This window comes from Biomphalaria glabrata, chromosome 1, assembly GCF_947242115.1.
Source record: "Biomphalaria glabrata chromosome 1, xgBioGlab47.1, whole genome shotgun sequence".
Lineage (NCBI taxonomy): Eukaryota > Metazoa > Mollusca > Gastropoda > Planorbidae > Biomphalaria > Biomphalaria glabrata.
In genome coordinates, this window is record NC_074711.1 from 48,078,647 (window position 1) to 48,098,940 (window position 20,294).

A 20,294-nucleotide genomic window follows, 5' to 3' on the forward strand; every position below is an offset into this window, starting at 1 on the left:
TTGAGAAATCCATCTTTGAAATATTCTTCACTGTCTGAAATCTTGTTTGATTGCACCTTCTGGTACATTCTTGTCAATTTTCTATCATTCTTTTGTTCAACTTTGAATTCTGTATTTTTCAATTCTAGTAATTCTCTTCTTATATTTTTTCTTGCCATTGTCTGTATTTTTCCATTTCTCTTTCAGCTAATTTATTGTCACACCATCTACGTTGTTTATGTAGAGGAATACTCAGTTCTTGAGCCAAAGTTATGATCTCTTTCAGTATTTGTATTCTTGAAGTCATGTTGCAATGTGCTTTTGCTTGATGAATAAATCAGCTTGAATTGACATACAAATAATGTTGTACTATTTATGAAGATGCCGTGTCACATGACCAAACTTTAAAATACAGTAGAGGTACCACTGGAGTTGTAGAAATATTATTTAATTATGCAAACAATACTTTATTGGGCAGCAGATGTACTACTGGAGTTGTAGATCTAGAAATATTGTCTAGTTATGCTGTGTCAGGCAAACAAACTTTATTTTACAGTAGAAGTACTACTAGAGTTGTAGAGGTATAATGTAGACTAGTTATATTGATATGCTGTGTCAGGCAAACAAACTTTATTTTACAGTAGAAGTACTACTAGAGTTGTAGAGGTATAATGTAGACTAGTTATATTGATATGCCGTGTCAGGCAAACAAACTTTATTTTACAGAAGTACTACTAGAGTTGTAGAGGTATAATGTAGACTAGTTATATTGATATGCCGTGTCAGGCAAACGAGCTTTGTTTCTTAGTAGAGCTGCTACTGGAAATAATAAACTGCAGTAACGAATAATATTATTGAAGAAATTTGTTTTGAAAATTGAAGAAAAATAGAAAAAAAAATTCCGTAGGATCTTTACTGATCTTTTATAATGATCTTTTTCAAAGGTGCCAACATATCACAGGTGTTCTTGAGATGCCAGAATGTCACAGAGTGATCTTATTTTATTAATATGTGAAGATGACTTGAAGCTACTATAGTGTTGTGTAGATTAGACAATGCTCTTTTAGTACTTGGTTTATTGAAGACTTTTATCTCTGCTAAGATTACTGCCGGTAATTAGATGCAGCTAGGGAAAAAATATTTAGGTTGTAATTGGGTTTAAATTACTGAATTCATCCTTGATATTCTAAAGCGAAGACAATGCTTTTATTATATACAGACATAAGCCCTAGATGACTGATTAAAAAATTAATTTTCCAATTTGATGAAAATAGGCCTATAGGCTAAATTCACCCTGTTATTACTTGCAGTTTTTATGATCGAAACAAAATTGATCTTTTGATTATTTATTTGTTCCAATACATTTTCATAAGGCCTCAATCAAAATGTTTAATACCATAAAATGATTCTTCCTTTTTTTTAAATACTGAAAAACACTCTTTGGGGTGTAGCTAGCAATTTTGAAAAATATATGTATTTTTCTTTTTTAATAAATGCAGAACAGCTGTACACAATTTTTAACAACATTATTAGGACTACATCTACACCAAAATTGAAATACAAAAATTGTCAGTGTATGTAAAAACCTTCTTTTTTTTTTTTGGGGGGGGGGGGGGGAGGGGAAGATTCTAGAATTTACAGGCCAACAACGCAGGTTTGAAGAGCAAGTTCTGGGATAATAAAATTTCAGGTACCAGTATCTGGTGTGGGAGCATTAAAAAGTATGAAGGGCATGGGAGAGCCTGTTTCCTGTTTGATTCTTAAAAGATTTGGTTATGAGGAATCTTGAAATTTTTAAACAAGTGTATATTACAAAAAATTTTTTTTTAATTAATAACCAGACAGACAGACAGATAAACAGACATAATCTCAAACAGCTTACCACTTCAAATGTTCCAACCATAGATGGCTTTTCTTTTTTTTTTTTTTTACCAGTATTATCATGTTTGTTAGCAGAGTCTGTCATTTCTAAGGAGACACCATTGACATATGTATCTTTTTCAGCAAAATCATTAGGTGATGCTGCAAAAAGCATTAAAATCATTTATCAACATATAAATTTAAACTTTTCTCAAGTATGTACATCTTTTTTATGCTGGGAATAATGTAGTCTCATTAAATTCAAGTATATATCTAGGAAAGTTAATAAACTTTAAATAAATCTAAAAGGAACATAAATTCTCCTGCAATTAAATAGGACTTGGTAAATATACGCTTATTAAGCATGACTTTTTACTCGCTGTCTGTTACAAATTTTGAACACCTTATTTCTTTCACTTTCCATTCTTGGATCAAGTTGAAACTGTGCACAATTATTCATTGTTCCTAACAAAATATGAATCAATAAAAAAAAATTAAACAATTAGTTATTTAACTTGTGGTAATATATATATATATATATATATAGCTCAAAGGGCCCTGACTAATTCACTGATTGATGTTAACAAAAAATTTAGCCAGTTTCTACCTTCTATGTGCCTATAATAACTAAGCACAGGAATAAAACCACAGCGGTTAAATTTACCAAAAAAACATTTTTTATTTGCAATTTAGACCCAAAATATTTTGAAAGACGATATAATACAAAATAAGCACTTCCTTTTCTCTCCAGTTTATAGACCTAGTTTTAATTCAACACATTTAGACCTAGACAAGAAGTCTTTGGAATTCGAATTACTATTTCGTAACGACTATCATCTAAAAGGAATGTCTGTAATTTATAATTAGCTCTAGATCAGTGATCGTCAACGGGGCGCTACCGCCCCCTGGGGGCATTTCATACAAATGGAGAGCACTGGCGGTAGGGAGGATCTGGGATCAAAAAGGGGCTCCAAGGGGGTGCTCGACATATGTCTCTACCACAGCAGGAAGTGTCTTTTTTCTCTTATAGTTCTTACATGCGTAAAAACAGTTTGTGGATTGATAAATAAACACTGCAAAAAGGTTTTAAGATTACAATTTATTATATCTACAATACATAGTTAATATGTTAATATTTTAATAAGTAAATGCTCTTTTACAAAAATATTAAAGCAAGCATTCAAATGATTAAATGTAATGATTAAATGTAATGTTTATTAAACAGTGAAAATATTGACAGTATGCAGTAAACTTATTCCAATGTGTCTTCTTTGCAAGAAAATATTTTCCAATAAGCCTCTGAAATCAAGTTGGCTTCAGGAACATATAAATACCAAACATTCTGACAAAAAGGACAAGAGTTTTTTAAATTGATCATCATGACTATTCAAACAGTTAAAAAAAAAAAAAAAAAAAAAAAAAAAAAGCAGAAGATGGTTTGATGGCCTCTTACAAAATTGCAGAGCTAACTGCAAAAAAATTAAAAGTCTCAGAATATTGGTGAAAAATTAATCATCCCAAAAAAGAAGTCATTTTTCACAGTGATGAGAGAAGATCCCTGTGAGATTTTGAAAGTATTACCAATTAGAGACACTTTCATTCAAAGACAAATTGATGTGAAGCAACAACTAATAAGGAAACTTTAAAATAGAAAATTTTAATTACAAATCAAAATTGATTGATAATTCTTCTATGTTACTTGGTTATGTATGATATATTGATGATGATTTCAGTGTTAAAGAGGAGCTAATTTTTTCTGAAAAACATCTTCGACACAGAAGGGGAGTCTATTTTTACTTTAGTAAAGACATTTTTTGCAAATAATGAAATACCTTTACAAAATTGAGTAGTTTGTGCAAGTGATGGAGCACCATCAATGATTGGAAGCCACAAAGACTTCATAAGTTATATGAAAAAAAGAAAATCCATAAATGTTTATAATTCACTGTTAGATTCACAGGTAACATCTTGTAGCTAAATTAGCCCACTATTTCATTCATCTTTAAATCTCATTATAAAAACTAAATAAAATAAAAACATGCCAAAAATGAGTGCATCTTTCACACACTGAACCATAATTTCAAATACAAAAACAAAACCTAATAAAATGCTCAGAAAGACACAAAGGCACATTTCTCATTCCATTTGCTAGAAAAAATTTGTACAAATGCTCCTTCTTCCCAGAACTCACTTTGTTGACGAATAAATTACTGTCTGAGGACATTGATGTCTACTCACCTAAAAATGCTCAAGGAAGAAAAGACAACTTGCTTCCAGGATGTCATAAATTTAAAAATTGAAACAAAAATGATTTATCCTTTTGAAACATCTGTCACTGATGTTCAAGTTGATTTGCAGAAAAAAATGTTAGAGTTATAAAATGATATCTTCAGTAAAATTTATTTTAACAGCAAAGATGTGGCTACAGAGAAATGTACAAAATGGAATTGTTATTTTTAGCTTTTCCTTCAAAATAAATGGATGAAACTGGATTTAGTGCTGTAGTAACAAACCTAATGAGTAAGAAAATAAATGGATATAGACACTAGAGGAGAATTTCACCTTGCTTTGACTTATTTAAACACCACATTTCTAATATTGTTAAACTGCATGAGTGACAAAGTTTCCATTAGTTAAAGTTCATTTTTTAATAGATTTTATAATGTTTTTAGTCATATTAAATATAAAACTAAATGTAAAATTTAAATGTACAAAATAGTCATGTTCAATAATTTAACAAGGAAAAGAAAAGTAATAAAAAAAAATGTAAAAGACAATAAGGGAAGCTTTGATCCCAATATTTGTAAGATATTTTACACATTTTCTTTTACTAATAGTTTTAAGATTAATTAACAATATGTAAGTTACAATGCCTATATAAATCAATACTTGTTCTTTTAGTACAATTTGCCTTCTCAAGTTTTTTTTACTAGTATGTGTCTGTTTGCAGGGAGCTGGAGATTTTTAAAAAAGAGAAAATATACAAAAAGGGGGAGGTGGGTCAGATCAATGATCTAGATCAGTGATAGGAAAACATTTTGAGGAGTGGGCCAAAAAATTTAAGCAAAACTTTGGCGGGCTGTATTTTTCTTTTATAAGCAAATGTAGAAATTTAGTATAATTTAAAATCAAAACCTAACTAGTGCGATGTATGAAGCTATGAGTGATTTAATGATAGCTCTTCTTAGTTTGGTTCATTTTCGAAAGCAGTTATTATTATAAGTTAGCTGAGTAGTTCATCTGTCCGTCTACTTCTGACAAAGTTTAATTCTGAGCTGCTTCTAAATATATCATGATATTAAATTACAAATAACCTTTGAGAATGAGATATTGTCACAGACCAAAAGCTTGCTGACAGTGTCACTCAATTTTATCACAGCATTAATTATTATTTATTTATTTCATCCTTATTATTTTCCCTTTCTAAGGCCCAATTTCACCACCAAACCCCACCTTTTCCTCTTCTCGCTAGAGTCCACCACATTGGCGACAATGTTGCCAAAAACCTCTGCTTCTCTCCCCTTGTTCACAGAAAGATAAACAGTCCTAGTATGGGCCTGGTCATTGGCACCAGGTGCCTGGCGTTCATAGTCGAAACCATCTGGCCATTGCCCAGCAAACCTACCCACCCCACACTTCCGCTACTCTTTTCTCCACCCTTACCTACGTTTCTCTTTGATAAAGGAGATAATCCATTTCAACACACCTCTTCAAATTTCTAGGTGCAACTTTGACACTTTCAAGTCAGATCTGCCCATGTGGGAGATAATCTTTAGTCTCTCGCCCCTCCACTTTTTCACCCATCTCTTCCTGACCTTTATAAAACTGGACTAGCTCAGAAATCGACACAATTCGTCATTTCTCTAACTCGCTGACAGTCGAGTCCGGACTATATCATTCATCCTCCTTACTTCTAGAGGAATACCTGGTGGTAAGCCAAACTTTATCACAGTTCCATCTTAATAAGTTTGTGTATTTCTTGCTGGATAGTATTATTTGGATTTAACTTATTTCATATATGTTTAATATGTGCATTATGTGTATTTCAAACTTGAACAAGTAGGAAACATAATTATTTAACATGTACATATTTGATTGCATTAACTTATGTCTACCACATGTTAATATTATTATCTCTACATTGATCATTGTCGCAACCTTGTGTATATCTGTACATCTTATTTTATTTCTTTAATCTCGGCTGATCGCCTTGATGATCCTTCAAACGCATTGACACTGCTCGATCACAACTTACTGAACTGATCCCATTGACAATGCTGCCCATGGTAGATCCGCTCTGCCTCTTTGTGCCCAGGGTAGCCGTCCATCAGCCCTACTGTGCCCACAACAGACCACAGTTACTTTGGATTGAGACTCCATAAGTACTGAGTCTCCGGCAACCCTCTACCCACTTGAGCGCCACCTCCAGCTGCAAGACCTCCACCTAGGAACACAGTCAGCTACAATGTCTATCGGACACTCAGATAAGGTTTGAGGACAAAGTGACAAATACTCTCTCATAACGTGCAAAGAGTGATGATCAAATATTATTAAGATACAACCCCCCCCCCCTTTTATTCGTCTATATGTATTTTATATAAATAAATATCTAGTGAATCTTTAAGTTTTGTATCTTCCTCTATTGTCTGTTTTGTTGTGTGCCACTTCTGATATATCTTTGATGGCCCAGTGTGTTGCAAATTAAAAATAAACATCCCCTAGTCATCAAACAAGCCAGACATACAAGCAATACATCAGGGCCATCACAGATATTACATATGGAAAACTTTTGACATGCCCCAGTAAACATCTAATTTGAAACATTTAGAAATGTTTGAGATGTTTATTAGATAGCAGTTAATTATTTTAAGTCTCAAGTTTGGTTTTCCACAACTGCATCCTAACTATTACTAAACTTAAGTTTAGATCAAATTATGAAAAAAACAACTAGATTAAACAATACTCTTCTTAACCAACAGACCTGGATTATTAGTAGACTATGATATTATCCCTGGAATATCAGACCATGATATCATTAGAATACACAGTCAGATAAAGCAGTAGCCAATATAAAACTCACAAGAAAAATCTTACTCTGGAATAAATGGAACCTAACACAACTACACCAAGCTGCATTAAACTTTCAACATACATTCTTATCAGAAAAAGACATTAACCAACCAGTTGATAACCTCTGGAATTTCATTAAAATCTAAGTTAAAAATTCTAGTTTAATAATAGATACTATCGAAGCTTTTGTCAAATAAGAACATAAAACTAAAATGTTATTTAACCTTGGTTAGGCCAATAATAGAATAGGCATCCTCCGTTTGGGACATCTCAACTCAAGAAAACATTAAGAAACTGGAACAGATGCAAAATAGAGCAGTGAGATTCATAACAAACGAATATTCATATTTGACTCGAGTAACACCTTTAGTAAAATCACTAAATTAAGAAAGCCTTCAGGACAGAAGACTCAAAAGTAAGGTAGCAATTATACATAAAACACTGAACTGTAATCTTCAAATACAAAAACAAAATTTAATAAAATACTCTGAAAGACACAAAGATTCCTCGTACCATATGCTAGGACAAATTTGTACAAATACTCCTTCTTCCCTAGTGCTATTGGAGCATGGAATGGGTTGTCTGAGCTAGCCAGGAAAACCAGTGACTTGGCGGTCATTGGTTAATATGCATGACTAAATGCATGATGCGTAGGATGTAATCATCTTCTTTTTTGAAGTAACGTCTGTATTATATAACATAATATAAGAAGCTTTGCAAACAGAAGGAAAATCTATATAGAAAATTTAAAGAAACTAAGGCAGAGTTTATAAAAAGTATATTAAAATTAAACACCTAACCCATAAAGAAAGCAGACAGCTGCAGAGTGAATACATAAACAATGTAATATCTAAGGATAACAATAAAAACCTATGGTCATACATTAAGTCTAAGAAAATGGAAACAACAGGAGTAGCACCATTAAAAGGAGACAACAACTTAGCACATAATGATAATGAAACTAAAACTAAAATCATAAATAAATACTTTGCATCAGCATTCTCAGCCCCAGGAGACAGACATATTACTTAATTTGAACCAAGTAGACAACATAGGAGATATAGAAGTACAAGAAAAGGGAATCCAAAAACTATTAGCCAACATTAAACCAAATAAAGCATCTGGACTATTCCGGCTAGATTACTCAAAGAACTAAGCAATGAGCTAGCGCCAGTGTTCAAAATACTTTTTCAGGCATCTCTTAACCAGGACAGAGTACCAAGGGACTGGAAAGAAGCTATTTAAAAAAAGGAGAAAACTCTGACACAGGAAACTACAGACCAGTATCACTAACCAGCATCACATGTAAAATCCTAGAACACATAATATTTTAATAAGCCTGGTGGTGGCCCAGATGGGGGTAGTGGTGTGTTAGAAGTCAGCCGACGCAAATCGCCCCAGGCCAGCGCTAGACGAGCGGTCAACCGTGACGTGTTGCGACAGTCAGCCGAGACAAGTGTCAACATGACGGTTCGGGAAGGATCGGCATCGTGAACAGAGCTCAGAAGCGTCACGGGGGATGTAGTCATGTGACGAAACTAGAAACGTCGAGTGATGTTCTGTCCGGTTCGAGAAGGCCAGCAGGGACCCTATATAAAGAGCAGAGGTGTCGCAGTCAAGACGGTTCAGAAAAGGGGTTCAGAACACAGTTTAGACCGGTCAACTACAGTTCAGTGAGGTTCAGCGGTGCGGATCTGTATGGAGCATTACAATGGTTCAGTGTGGAGTACTGTCAAGTACAGTCAAGACGACCAGCATCTTGATCTTGGTCTGTGATCGAGTCCGACACAATGAGCCCAGTGTGTGAAGTCACTCCTGAACTGTTGAACCCAGTGCAAGCCCGCAACGAGACGTAGAGGTAGGGCCGCCGCTATCGTGCAATGTGTGCATTGCACGCAGTAGGCCAATTTTAGGGGGCGGCCAAATCATTATTCCAAGGTTACTTTTTAAAAAAATAGCTAAATAAAAAAAATACTTAAATAATTTTAAATAAATTTTAATCATTACATTATCCTTTGAAAATAAAACGATATTCGTACATAAGAAATTATTTTGGAAACTAGAACAAAAAATAGAGCAGCGTGCAAGGGATTCCCACAGGTTTTTTCATAAGCGTCTACTCATTTCTAGCCTTGAATTTTCGTGGGTTGTTTGAAATATTTGAGTCGAATAGCCCGCCCTGTAAGTAGATCTATTACCGGTAATTAAAAAGTCAATTTTAAAAACATTTTCACAGGAGGGGGGGGCACTATTTCCTTTCATGTGGAGGGGCGTAAAGTCCTGACAAAAAGGGGTGTTATGGAGTGTATTTTTCCTCCTAAGCCCCGGTGAGAAGAGGTTAAGCGATTGATCAGTGGTTATGCAGTGACAATGATGAAATTAACGTACTTATTGCAAAAGTGAGACAATCTTAAGACATCGACGAGTAAAGACTTTATTGTTGTTGTGAGCTAGATTTTGTTTAAATATCAGTTTATTTCATTACTATTAGATCTATATCTCATCTCAAATTTAATTGTGAATAATAACAGTTATAGGCCCTATTGAGTTTTTGTCCACAAAGAAGTTTGTTCATGTTATTTAAAGTTTATTTATTTTAAAAAAATATATACCGCCTTCATTGGTTTAGTTATACTAGCTGTCTGGAGCTCCAAGCCAACAATCGACAAACAACAGGGTGCGGGGGGCGGCAAAAAAAATGTTCAGACCCCTTGCCGACTTGAAAGGAAACCTACCGCATCTTAAATTTTATCTCAAGGAAGAACTTTTTAATACTTAAAAATTATGTAGACAATACAATTTCCGAAAAAACAACAAAGTTTTAATGCACTTTCGTGACGTAGCTTTGGAATCTTTACACAGTGTTAATTTAATGTAAATGAAAAATAAAACCTAAAAGTTGTGACTAAGTTTCTTTTCTTTTTTATTACATTCTTAAAAAAAACTCACGGACCTCATTGTGGAAGCCTACATCGCTCTTCTCAGCTTCAGCTTCTATAGGGGGCTCGAACGAAAATTTTGTTACCTAGGGAGTCGCTACCCGGGAAGTGAGAAACACTGCCTTACTATGTTTTATTTCAAGTCATTGTATAAATGACTTTGACTTTGGATTATTTACTTTGTATTAAACTCAAGAAAAATATTCAGTGCTGAGTTGCTTCATTTGTTGGATAAATTTGTAGGCAACTCTGAAACCGTGTATATCAGATGATTGTGGATGCACATTTCTCCAAATTACAAACGTGATAATTTTTATGAAAGTGTATGGAACGTTGAAAAAGTTTCATTGTCAATATCTTTTGCATATTGAGCTTCTTTATTCGGATTATGCTTTAACGTACAACAAGTTTCATTGTCAATATCTTTTGCATATTGAGCTTCTTTATTCGGATTATGCTTTAACGTACAACAAGCAAGTTAACATTCACGTCCAGACCATAACACTGTTGAGCAGTCATGGTTATTGAGAAATTGTATATAGATCATGATCATTTACACCGTTCATTGTTATGGACCCATGGATGGATGGCAGAAGAATATGGTGTATGGTGCAGTTTGCAGAGAGCCTGGATAGTGAGATTCATGGTAACTACTTATTACAACTAACTGTATTACACATCCATAGGCTTCAAGAATATGGCAACTACTGCTTCTCTAACCATGTGGTTAACTCCCAGAATTCTCGATTAGGTTTCACTTTCACGTGAAACACAACAAAAAGTTATACTTCTTGATTCCCAATAATTCATGTCACTAACAATGATGTGACAGGGTGGAGAGAAGTGATACTCCAATTTACAGGCTGATCCAATTCAACATAATAGATACTAGAGTTAGCTGGCCAAAGGAATGTATTGGGGAGCATATGATTTATATCATCATATTGGGAGGCAAAATAAACAATATATAGCCAGGGAACAAATCAATGGAGAAGAGGGAACGTTGTAATGCAGGCCATTTTATTGAGGGGTTTAAGAGTGTTCTTGACAAAATAAACATATATACCAACTTTGTAAACCATAGTGTAGCACGGCTATCAACTTGTCTAATATAAATTCATTGTAGGTTCTATTATAATGAACAATTTCTAAGTAAGCATTCCAAATAAGATGTATATAATATTCTGCTAAAATAATTACATTGATGTCTCTTAGTATTAAGAGGATTGATGAAATCGCTCCCCCCCCCCCCACACACACACACCAAAATGAAAAACATAATAGAGAAGGGTGGCGACATAATCTAAAAATTGGTTACAATATATACAAATTGTTTGATTTCTCTACCGAAATTCGTCCGAGTGGAGGAGGGGTGATTGCATCTACCACCCTCCACCCCCCCCCCTTGGATCCTCCAGTGGATTTAGTTAAGGTAGATCTAGTTCCAAACAATGAAAAGACCTATACATTATAAAACGTCTACAATTCAGGAGCTTTACCCTCAGCTACTCTATTACACTGAGTGAACGATGCTGTGAAAGGGCTCAAAACTCGAGTAGGGCACTGTAATTTTTTTTCTATTTTTTTTTTGTAAAAGCAGCATGGAAAGGAAATATTTTCCCAAAATGTATTGTTAAGTAGTTTATGAAATGGCATGTCTTTTGTGTAGACAGAGAGTTATGTCAAATCCCCTGCCCCCTCCCAAAAAAAAATTTTCAAATAATCTTTTTTTTTTCTTTTAAATGGCCCTGGTATGATAAGACATCTTTTAGCTTTGTCTTTCTGTATGTCACCTGTCTCAATGTGATTTTTTTAAATATGAAAAGATATTTAAAAGCTGATTTCTCCTTTTCATAAAGAAATGAAAATGTTTGTTTGTTTGTGTGACATAATGGGGAGTTAAATATTTTTGAGCTATTGTAAAGACAGGAGTGATTCCCCTTAAGAAGCTTATATAAGGGCATGTAAACTTTATTTAATTGCCACTTGCTCCTGAGTTACCAGCTTGACCACTGGACCTGTGTTATGAACTGTATATATTTTTTTTCTGTTAGTTATTGGTCATGTGTCTTGGGGGTACTCGAGATAAGTGTGCCCTGCTCTGGAGATCTTTGGGCTAAGTATATCTTTAATCATTATTGTATTTTATATATTATGATCAATCAGTAAATATAGCCTCAAATGATTTTCAGGCAGTATATTTGAACCCTGATGTTATGCACCCAAATGTGACATATTTTTCTAGCCTTGTCTCTGATGGATTCAAATTTGTTTTGAATCATCAGATAGGCTTTATCAAATGGATGACTATAACTGGGTTTCTATAAAGCTTATAAGTTTCCCTGAAGATTATAGTTCATCAAGACTTTATTTTGGCTCAAAGTGGCTGTGTTAGCCTGAAGCCTGTGACCTTTGCTGTTTTTTTCTAAACTGATATGTGATGATAGTGCATTATTTGTAATATATGACTACCATACTATTTTTGAATGTATAACTATAATTTTTTGTTGAAAGCCTTTAAGTTGATGGCCATTTATTTGCACATTTATTTTACTCTTCATGTAAATAAACTATTTGTATATATGTTTACCTGAAACTTTAAGTCTTGTTTTGCATACATTAGTTTAATTGTATACCTAGAAGTTTTACTTAATAACCTAGGAAATATAAGTAGGGACTAATATGCCAGCACACCTCAAACACTGATCGGTTGATCTAAAATACCTAATTCTAGCTATAAGTCTCATTAATTCTTTTCAGCTATACCCGCTAATAGGTAAAATTAATTAATCAAGTTAGTTATGTAGAATGGGGTGTTCTTTTGTAGCAATCCCCATCAATATGTAACAGTTAGTAAAATGTTTTACAAGTTTCGGACGTTCCTTCAGAGTTGAAGATAACCTACTTTCTAGTCCAAACCTCACACAGGACAACAGGGGATGGAAGCGGGCACCTAGTTATTTGGAGTTTTTAGTCTGTGTAACCGGTTTACCATGAATATAAGTGTTAATTATTTGCTTTAGTTTTTTGTTACTCTTAATAATGAACATTTTTTCTGGTTGGAAAGACATGCTTCAATTTGAATCCCATTTCATTTAATTCTCTTTGTATAATTTCTGTATCTTGTGTTCCTTTTTTTTTTTTTTTTAAGAAATATATATATTATGCAATTGTATGCAAATAATCTGACTTTTGTTCCTGAACAGTAAATTAACAAAATTTGGTTAATCAATTATGTAAATTAGAAATAGCATTGGACTGTTCCCTGAGGTACACTTGAGTTTACTGTTATTAGTCTTGACTTAGAGCCATTTATTATTACAATTTGTTCTCTCCCTATTAGAAAATTCTGAATCCATTGATGAAATGAACTAGCAATGCCAAAATATTTTTAAAAATTTTGAAAGCTATTGTGAAGAACTTTTTCAAATGCCTTAGAAAAATTTTTATAAAACAGCATCTATTTGCTTATTATTATCTAAGCCTTTTGAAAAATCATCCATTAGTCCATTTAGTTGAGTTCACATGATCTATACTTCCTAAAGCCATGTTAGTATGGAGTAAGGATATTATGTTTAAGTGGTTAATGATGTTGCTACATATTATGTGTTTTATATTTTTTTTTACATGATTCTGGTGAGTGATACTGGGTCAGATTTTTCTCCTTTTTTACATAGGGGAGTGACATTAACTTCTTTCCAGTCCTATAGTACACTGCCCTGATTAAGAGATGCTTGAAAAAGTATTTCGAAGACTGGTGCTAGCTCCTCGCTTAGTTTTTAGAGTAATCTAGCTGAAATACCATCAGGTCTAGATGCTTTATTTGGTTTTATGTTGTCTAATAGGTTTTGCTTTTTCTCATATATCTAGAATCTAGATAATAGAGAAAACATAGGAGATCTAGAATCTAGATCTCCTATGTTTTCAACTTGGTTAAAATTAAGTAATATGTCTTTGTCTCCTGAAAATGAGAATGCTGATGCAAAGTATTTATTCAGAATGTTAGCTTTAGTTTCATTATCATTATGTGTTAAGTTTTCTTCTCCTTTTAATCATGCTACTGTTATTTCCATTTTCTTAGATTTAATGTTTGAACATAGGTTTTTATTGGTATCCTTAGGTATTACATTGTTTATGTATTTACTCTGCAGCTCTATGCTTACCAGGGACCAGGGCTGGATTTGAGGCAGGGCAGGTTGGGGGGCTACTGCCCAGGAGCTTAAACAAGACAGGGACTTCCACAAAAGAGGTTTTAAAAAATTTCAACTGTTCAACTTTTACTGGTTTTTTATTAACTTTTTCCCCCGCATTTTTACTAACAATACTTACTACCTTTAAAAAATAAATTAGTGGAATTTCACCAATCTCCCACCAAGAGAGAACTTTTTGTCTGGTTTTATCCCAGTGATTTTTCAATTTTGTGTTTCTTACACTGAAATATTGCATGCATATGAAGCTGTTCATTCAAGATTCAAATAGCTCCATCACATAGAGGATATGGACGCTGCTAATTTGTATATTGCTGCAGATCAATTGGTAAAAGTTTACAAAGATGATTTAGAGCTTAGCCTTGGTAATTAGTTGAATCAAATTGTATAAAAAAAAAAAAAAAAGACTAAGAAAACACAGTCTTAAGAGTTGTTTTATTATTGCATACTTCAAGATCAAAATTTCAGAGCTATCTTCCCAAACACTGACATGACACTAAGAATATACTTGGTTTTAATGGTCTTGAATAGCACTGGAGAGCTGCTCGTTTTAAAAAATGAAACTATAAAGAATAGACTATGAAAAACAATGGAACAAAACCGACTATCAAAGCTAACCTACTAAGTATTAAAAGTGATTTACTCTGGGAGCTTGATTTCAAAGAAATCATTGACTTTTGTCTAAAAAAGCTCACAAATTTTCTTTTGTTAACGCAGTCATTTAGTTTCTAATTAAATTGTATTTGACTTTAACAATTTACTTCATTCTTTGCTTAAATGATTTTATTTGGAGGCAATAAATTTGTGAAAGACTTGAAGGGAAAAAATTTTTTCTTTTACTCTGAAAATAATAGCCTCCATTCCTTTGGGTATCCACACCTCTAAATCCAGCCCTGCTGCTCACTATTTGGGTTAGGTGTTTAATTTTCAATATACTTTTTATTTAATTTTTCTGCCTTTGTTTTTGTTTTATTTTCTATAAAAGTTTTTCTTCTATTTGCAAGGTTTCTTTAATTTTTTTTTATTGAACTAGCATTTATTTATTTTGTTTGATAAGTATTTAGTTCGTATTTGATTTTTTATAATGTTAAGATGGCTTTTAATGGCATTCCAGAAGTTGTCAACTGGTTGGTTACTGCTATTAAAACTAAATTTAAAATGGTTAAAAACTTACCTATGATTCAAGAAATTAAATATTTTTTGAAAATCGTGTAGTTATTTAGCTTAATGCAAAAATATGGGGCACCATCAGTGTGTGGATGCTACAAAAACTTCATAAGTAATAGAGAATAAAGAAAATTCAGATCTATCCACTATTCACAAGATAAACAAGCAACATCATGTTAAAATTTTATCACACAATTTCATTCCTATTTGAATCTAATTATAAAAATTGTAAATAAAAAACAAACCCAAACCGAAAATAAGCTAAACTTTAAACAGTTTTTGTGAAGCAAATGATGAGCAACATGTTCTTTTCTCATAGTATAGAGGTTCTCTCAATTTCTAAAGGGAGTTAGTTGTATTGCTCGTTTTGTTAACCTCTTTATTACAATTTCAGATTCATTAGTTGACGATGAATTAAAGAAGGCTAAAAAAAATATTTCTTTTACTTTGTAGGCATCTAACGCTAATGAATGAAACCAACCTGCGACTGCAAGGAAAGACTTTGACTTTCATTGATCATTGATTAAATCATTTTCTCTTTTATTTAGATATTAAAGGGTTTTAACAATTCTCACATTAGTTGTTTGTTAACAAATAAATTCTTGCCTAAGGACATCAATAACTATGCAATGCACCTAACAATGCTATAAATGAAAAAATGATGATTTGCTTCTAGGATGTAAATTAATAAATTTAAATATAAATGACAATTTTTTAAATATCGGTTACTGAAGTTCAAATTGAATTCCAGGAAAAAAATAGATTTACAAAATTATGCCTTAAGTAAAAATAATAATAATAATAATAATAATAATCTTTATTATCCGTAAGGAAATTTGTCTTACAATTTGTGCATTACACCAAACAAAAAACATAACTATAAGAAACCAAAGTGTACATTCACACCAGACTCACTCATAATTTACATGTGACAAAGTTTATACCAGATTGTTCTTATTTAATGATTTGATTGCCAGGGGAACAAAAGAGTGTTTGTGTCTGTTTGTCTTTGCTATCGGTGTCTTGTATCTCTTTTGTGATGGTAAAATCACAAAATCCTGACACAAAGGGTGATTCTTTATTTCGAGGATCTTGTTAGCTTTTTTATAGATGTTTGTCTCAAACAACTGCCCAAATGGGGTTTGTTTTTTGCCAATGATTTTGCCAGCAGCATTTAGGATTCTATTAAGTTTATTTTTATTTTTAATGCTCAGATTGCCATACCAGGCAGTGATATTGAAACTTAAAATATTGCAGATGTGAGCGTGATAAAACATAGCCAAGGCCTTTTCGCTAACATTAAACGAGGACAGTTTTCTTAGTAGTCGTAATCTTTGCTGCCCTTTTTTGCTGATATAATCAGTATTTGCAGTAAAATTTAGTTTATTGAATATTAACATAGGAAGCACAACAGAGATATGACTGCACTTAAATTTTCCTTTGAAATTCCAAAACTGTGGTCGAAAATGGAATTATTTGTTAACTTTACATCAAAATACATGGATAAACTGACTTTCGTGCTTAACAAAGTTAATGAGTAAACAAAGAAATATATTGGATGTAGCCACCTTACTTTGGCTAATTTAAAGCTTGACATAGGAACAAGGCTCCCATTAGCTTACTTTCATTTTTAGTGAATTCAGCAATAATAATATAGGGATAGTGACTTCTACACAGACTTTTAGAATTATATTATGTTTGCATGATTAGATGTGTGTTGAATGTTTGTGTTTTTTGTTTATTAATTTAATAAATTTCTAATACAGATGATCTTTTGTAGTAAAGTACAGGTTAGGATAGCCATTCTTGCCTAAATAGCTGAATCGTCTCTATATTCTCTTTTTTTTTTACTCTATATAAATCTAGATCTATTTAGTAGGTCTAGATCTAGGCATTTAACTTCATTCAATGTACCAAGCTCACTCCAAACATTTGCCCATTTATTCTCTATAAAAACAACAACAAAAAAATAGGCCTATATATAATATAAGATCATTAACATTGATGTCCAAAACTGGCTGTTTGAAATAAATTTTGGTAAGAAAATCGTAATTTAATTCAAACACCCTATTAATTTTTTTTTGTATGGAATCTAACAACTTATGAATCAAATAAATCAGCTCCAAAAACAAAATAAATATTGCCGGCTCATCACCATAGACTTAGCCAATCAAAAATTTTTTTGAATTATTTAAATATAGTCTTAACCCTATCCTAGAAAGAGATAAGGTCATCATGGTAACGTCATAGGAAAAAACAACAACCTGACTTACAAATTTGAAATTCTTTTTTCTTACATAAAAACATAGCTAAATGGAAGGAAATTGGGTTAATCTAGAATCATTGGAAAATGGACAAGCACATTATACATCGCGCTAGTTTCATATGAAATATCAAAATAAAGATGTAATTGTAATGGCCATAAAAACGAGTGTTCAAATTCATGTCCGGATTAAATAAATTACACTAGATTCTGAGTCATCTGAGTTTTTACTAGATTCCTAGATAACGGAGCTTCTCTATGCTGATGATTGCACCCTGCTAGCTCACAATGAACATGACCACCAGAACACGCTAAACGAATTTGCATACGCTGTCGCCTCTTTCTGTCTATCTATAAACCTCGGGAAAACAGAAGTCATGTTCCAGAAGTCACCCAATGAAACATACTCAGCCCCAAGGATCGCAGTAAACGGACAGCCCCTTAACGTGGTAGACCACTTCACATATCTAGGTAGTATAGTGTCAAATGACGCCTCACTTTCAAGGGAAGTTGATAACCGTCTGGCCAGGGCTAGTAGCACTTTTGGACGCCTTCAGGTGAGAGTTTGGAAGAACAAATTGCTCCGCCTACCTACAAAAATCAATGTCTACCAGGCGGTGGTTCTCTCAACCCTTCTATATGGCTCTGAGACATGGACACTATATAAAAAACAACTAAGACTTCTTGAGCGCTTTCACCAAAGATGCTTGCGCTCCATCATGAACATACGGTGGCAGGACCGCACTACAAACAGCGATGTCTTTGCGAAAGCCGGTATGGACAGTATAGAGGGACTTCTTATGGTCCGACAGCTACGCTGGGCAGGGCACGTATCCCGTATGGGAGACGAACGTATGCCAAAGGCAGTCTTTTTTGGTGAGCTAAAAGGTGGTCAATGTAACAGAGGTGCCCCACGGAAACGATTCAAAGACCAGCTTAGGCGTCAACTTTCCTTGGCTGACATAGAAGAGAGCACCTGGCTGCATGCGGCGTCAGAATGAGACAACTGGGGGTCACTCACGAAGGCCTCGGGATACACATTTGAGACCAAAAGAAAATCTGCTGCCGATGACAAACGCAGACGACGAAAAGAAAATCTAAATCGACCACCTGTGGACAATGGTTATGCTTGCCCTGGATGTGGCAAAATATGTAGGTCACAGCTGGGGCTGCACAGCCACGGGAAATACTGTATTCCTCACTAATCTTAGGACTCGAAGACAATCTTTATTATTATTAGATCTAGATACTATATTTTATATACTCTAGAATTAGATCTAGTAGTAGAATAGTCTAGATCTAGAACTTGACTCGGTATTGACTTAATTGACTCTTACTCTTTGACTCTTTCTTGAGTTTAGTAGAATACTTACTTGATTTTGGTATCTAGAATCTAGATCAAGATCTATAGTCAGTATAGTTACTATAGTACTAGATTGTAACTAGAATAGATTATAGATCTAGTAGATGTATAGTAGTATAGTAGATCTACTTAGGCTTAGGACTTAAATAACTTTAGTTAGATTGATTTTGATAATAATGATATAGACTACTATACTAGACTCTAGTCATAGTCTATAGACTATAACTATAGAATATAGATCTACTAGGACTAGATCTAGTCAATCTAGTCACTAGGTCTACATTATCATTAATTAGTAATTAGACTCTAGACTAGATTATTCTAGATCTAGTTTACATTCATTTACATCTAATGTAGAATGTAGATCTAGATCTAATCTAGAATTCTAGATAAGATTATTAGACTAGACCTAGCCTAATCTAGAGTCTAGATTTTAGAATAGATACTAGAGTTCTATATAGATCTATTTACTATTATCTTTAAAATATAAAATCTATATTATCTATAATTCTACATATGATACTAGATCTAGAAACCATACAATAGGATATATACTAGAGTCTAGAGCCGTAGAGGTAGACTAGATCTAAATCTATCAAATCTATCATTCTATGGACTTACCTAAATCATTTTTTTCAGTTGTTTTATATTCAATAAGTTCTGCCATTTCTAAAAAAAACAACAACCCTAATCTTGAATAATAATTAGATCTAGACTCTATACTATAACTATAATAATATAGATCTAATTAAATAATTATCTAGATCTAGAACTAGAGATTTATTTTTAGTTATCTAGAACTTAAACTTAAAGTGATAGTCGCAGTACTCCAGTAGTGTAGATCTCTCGAGTCGATTTATAGATATTATACTAGATCTAATTAAAGTAATTATAGATTGACTATTCTAGATCTAGAATAGAATGACTAGATTAGTAGTGTAGATATATATATATATATATCTAGGTCTAGAGTCTAGAGATAGATCTAAAATTCATATTGGCATTGCCAGTATGAGCATTGGTGGCATGATTAGATTACGCGCATTATGATAAGACAGTCTAGTCTAGATCTACCACATAGGAAATGTTCACGGACCACGGTGTCGGTAATCGCTGATTCACCTTGCATCACAGTTGAAAGTTCCACATTCTGAACTCTAGGCCTAGATCTGGATTGCTAGAAATAGCTACTATTCTAGATCTATATAATAACTGAGTATATAGATCTAGATCTAGTAAACCAGTCTTGATCTGGACCTGGAGAATATTAAATTGGCAATAGACCTAGGCCTAGAATATATAGATCTATTTTCTAACTTAATATAAATAATAATATTTAAATATATGGATGAATTTAAGTAGGAAATACAATTTGTTTTTTATTTATGAACTATTATCTAACGATTACTATGAATTATACACTTATGCTAATAATACATATAGAT

General features: G+C 33.1%; 1 protein-coding gene across 3 annotated transcripts in view; it reads right to left on the reverse strand.

Moving 5' to 3' along the window:
• Positions 1–19,993, reverse strand: part of LOC106064166 (ATP-dependent translocase ABCB1-like) — a 215,818-nt gene extending 195,825 nt beyond the window's left edge. Inside the window, exons 1-3 of one of the 3 annotated variants that reach the window (XM_056040703.1) lie at positions 19,972–19,993; positions 19,471–19,518; positions 1,862–2,001 (exon numbers count right to left, since the gene is read on the reverse strand). In XM_056040703.1, coding sequence (XP_055896678.1) covers positions 1,862–2,001; positions 19,471–19,518; positions 19,972–19,978 — 195 coding nt within the window. In that variant the 5' untranslated portion in view covers positions 19,979–19,993. Of the gene's footprint in view, positions 1–1,861; positions 2,002–3,671; positions 3,914–19,470; positions 19,519–19,923 lie in introns of those variants that run through there. The other 2 variants (XM_056040688.1, XM_056040697.1) reach the window with 2 other exon arrangements.
• Between the last annotated feature and the right edge of the window lie 301 nt (positions 19,994–20,294).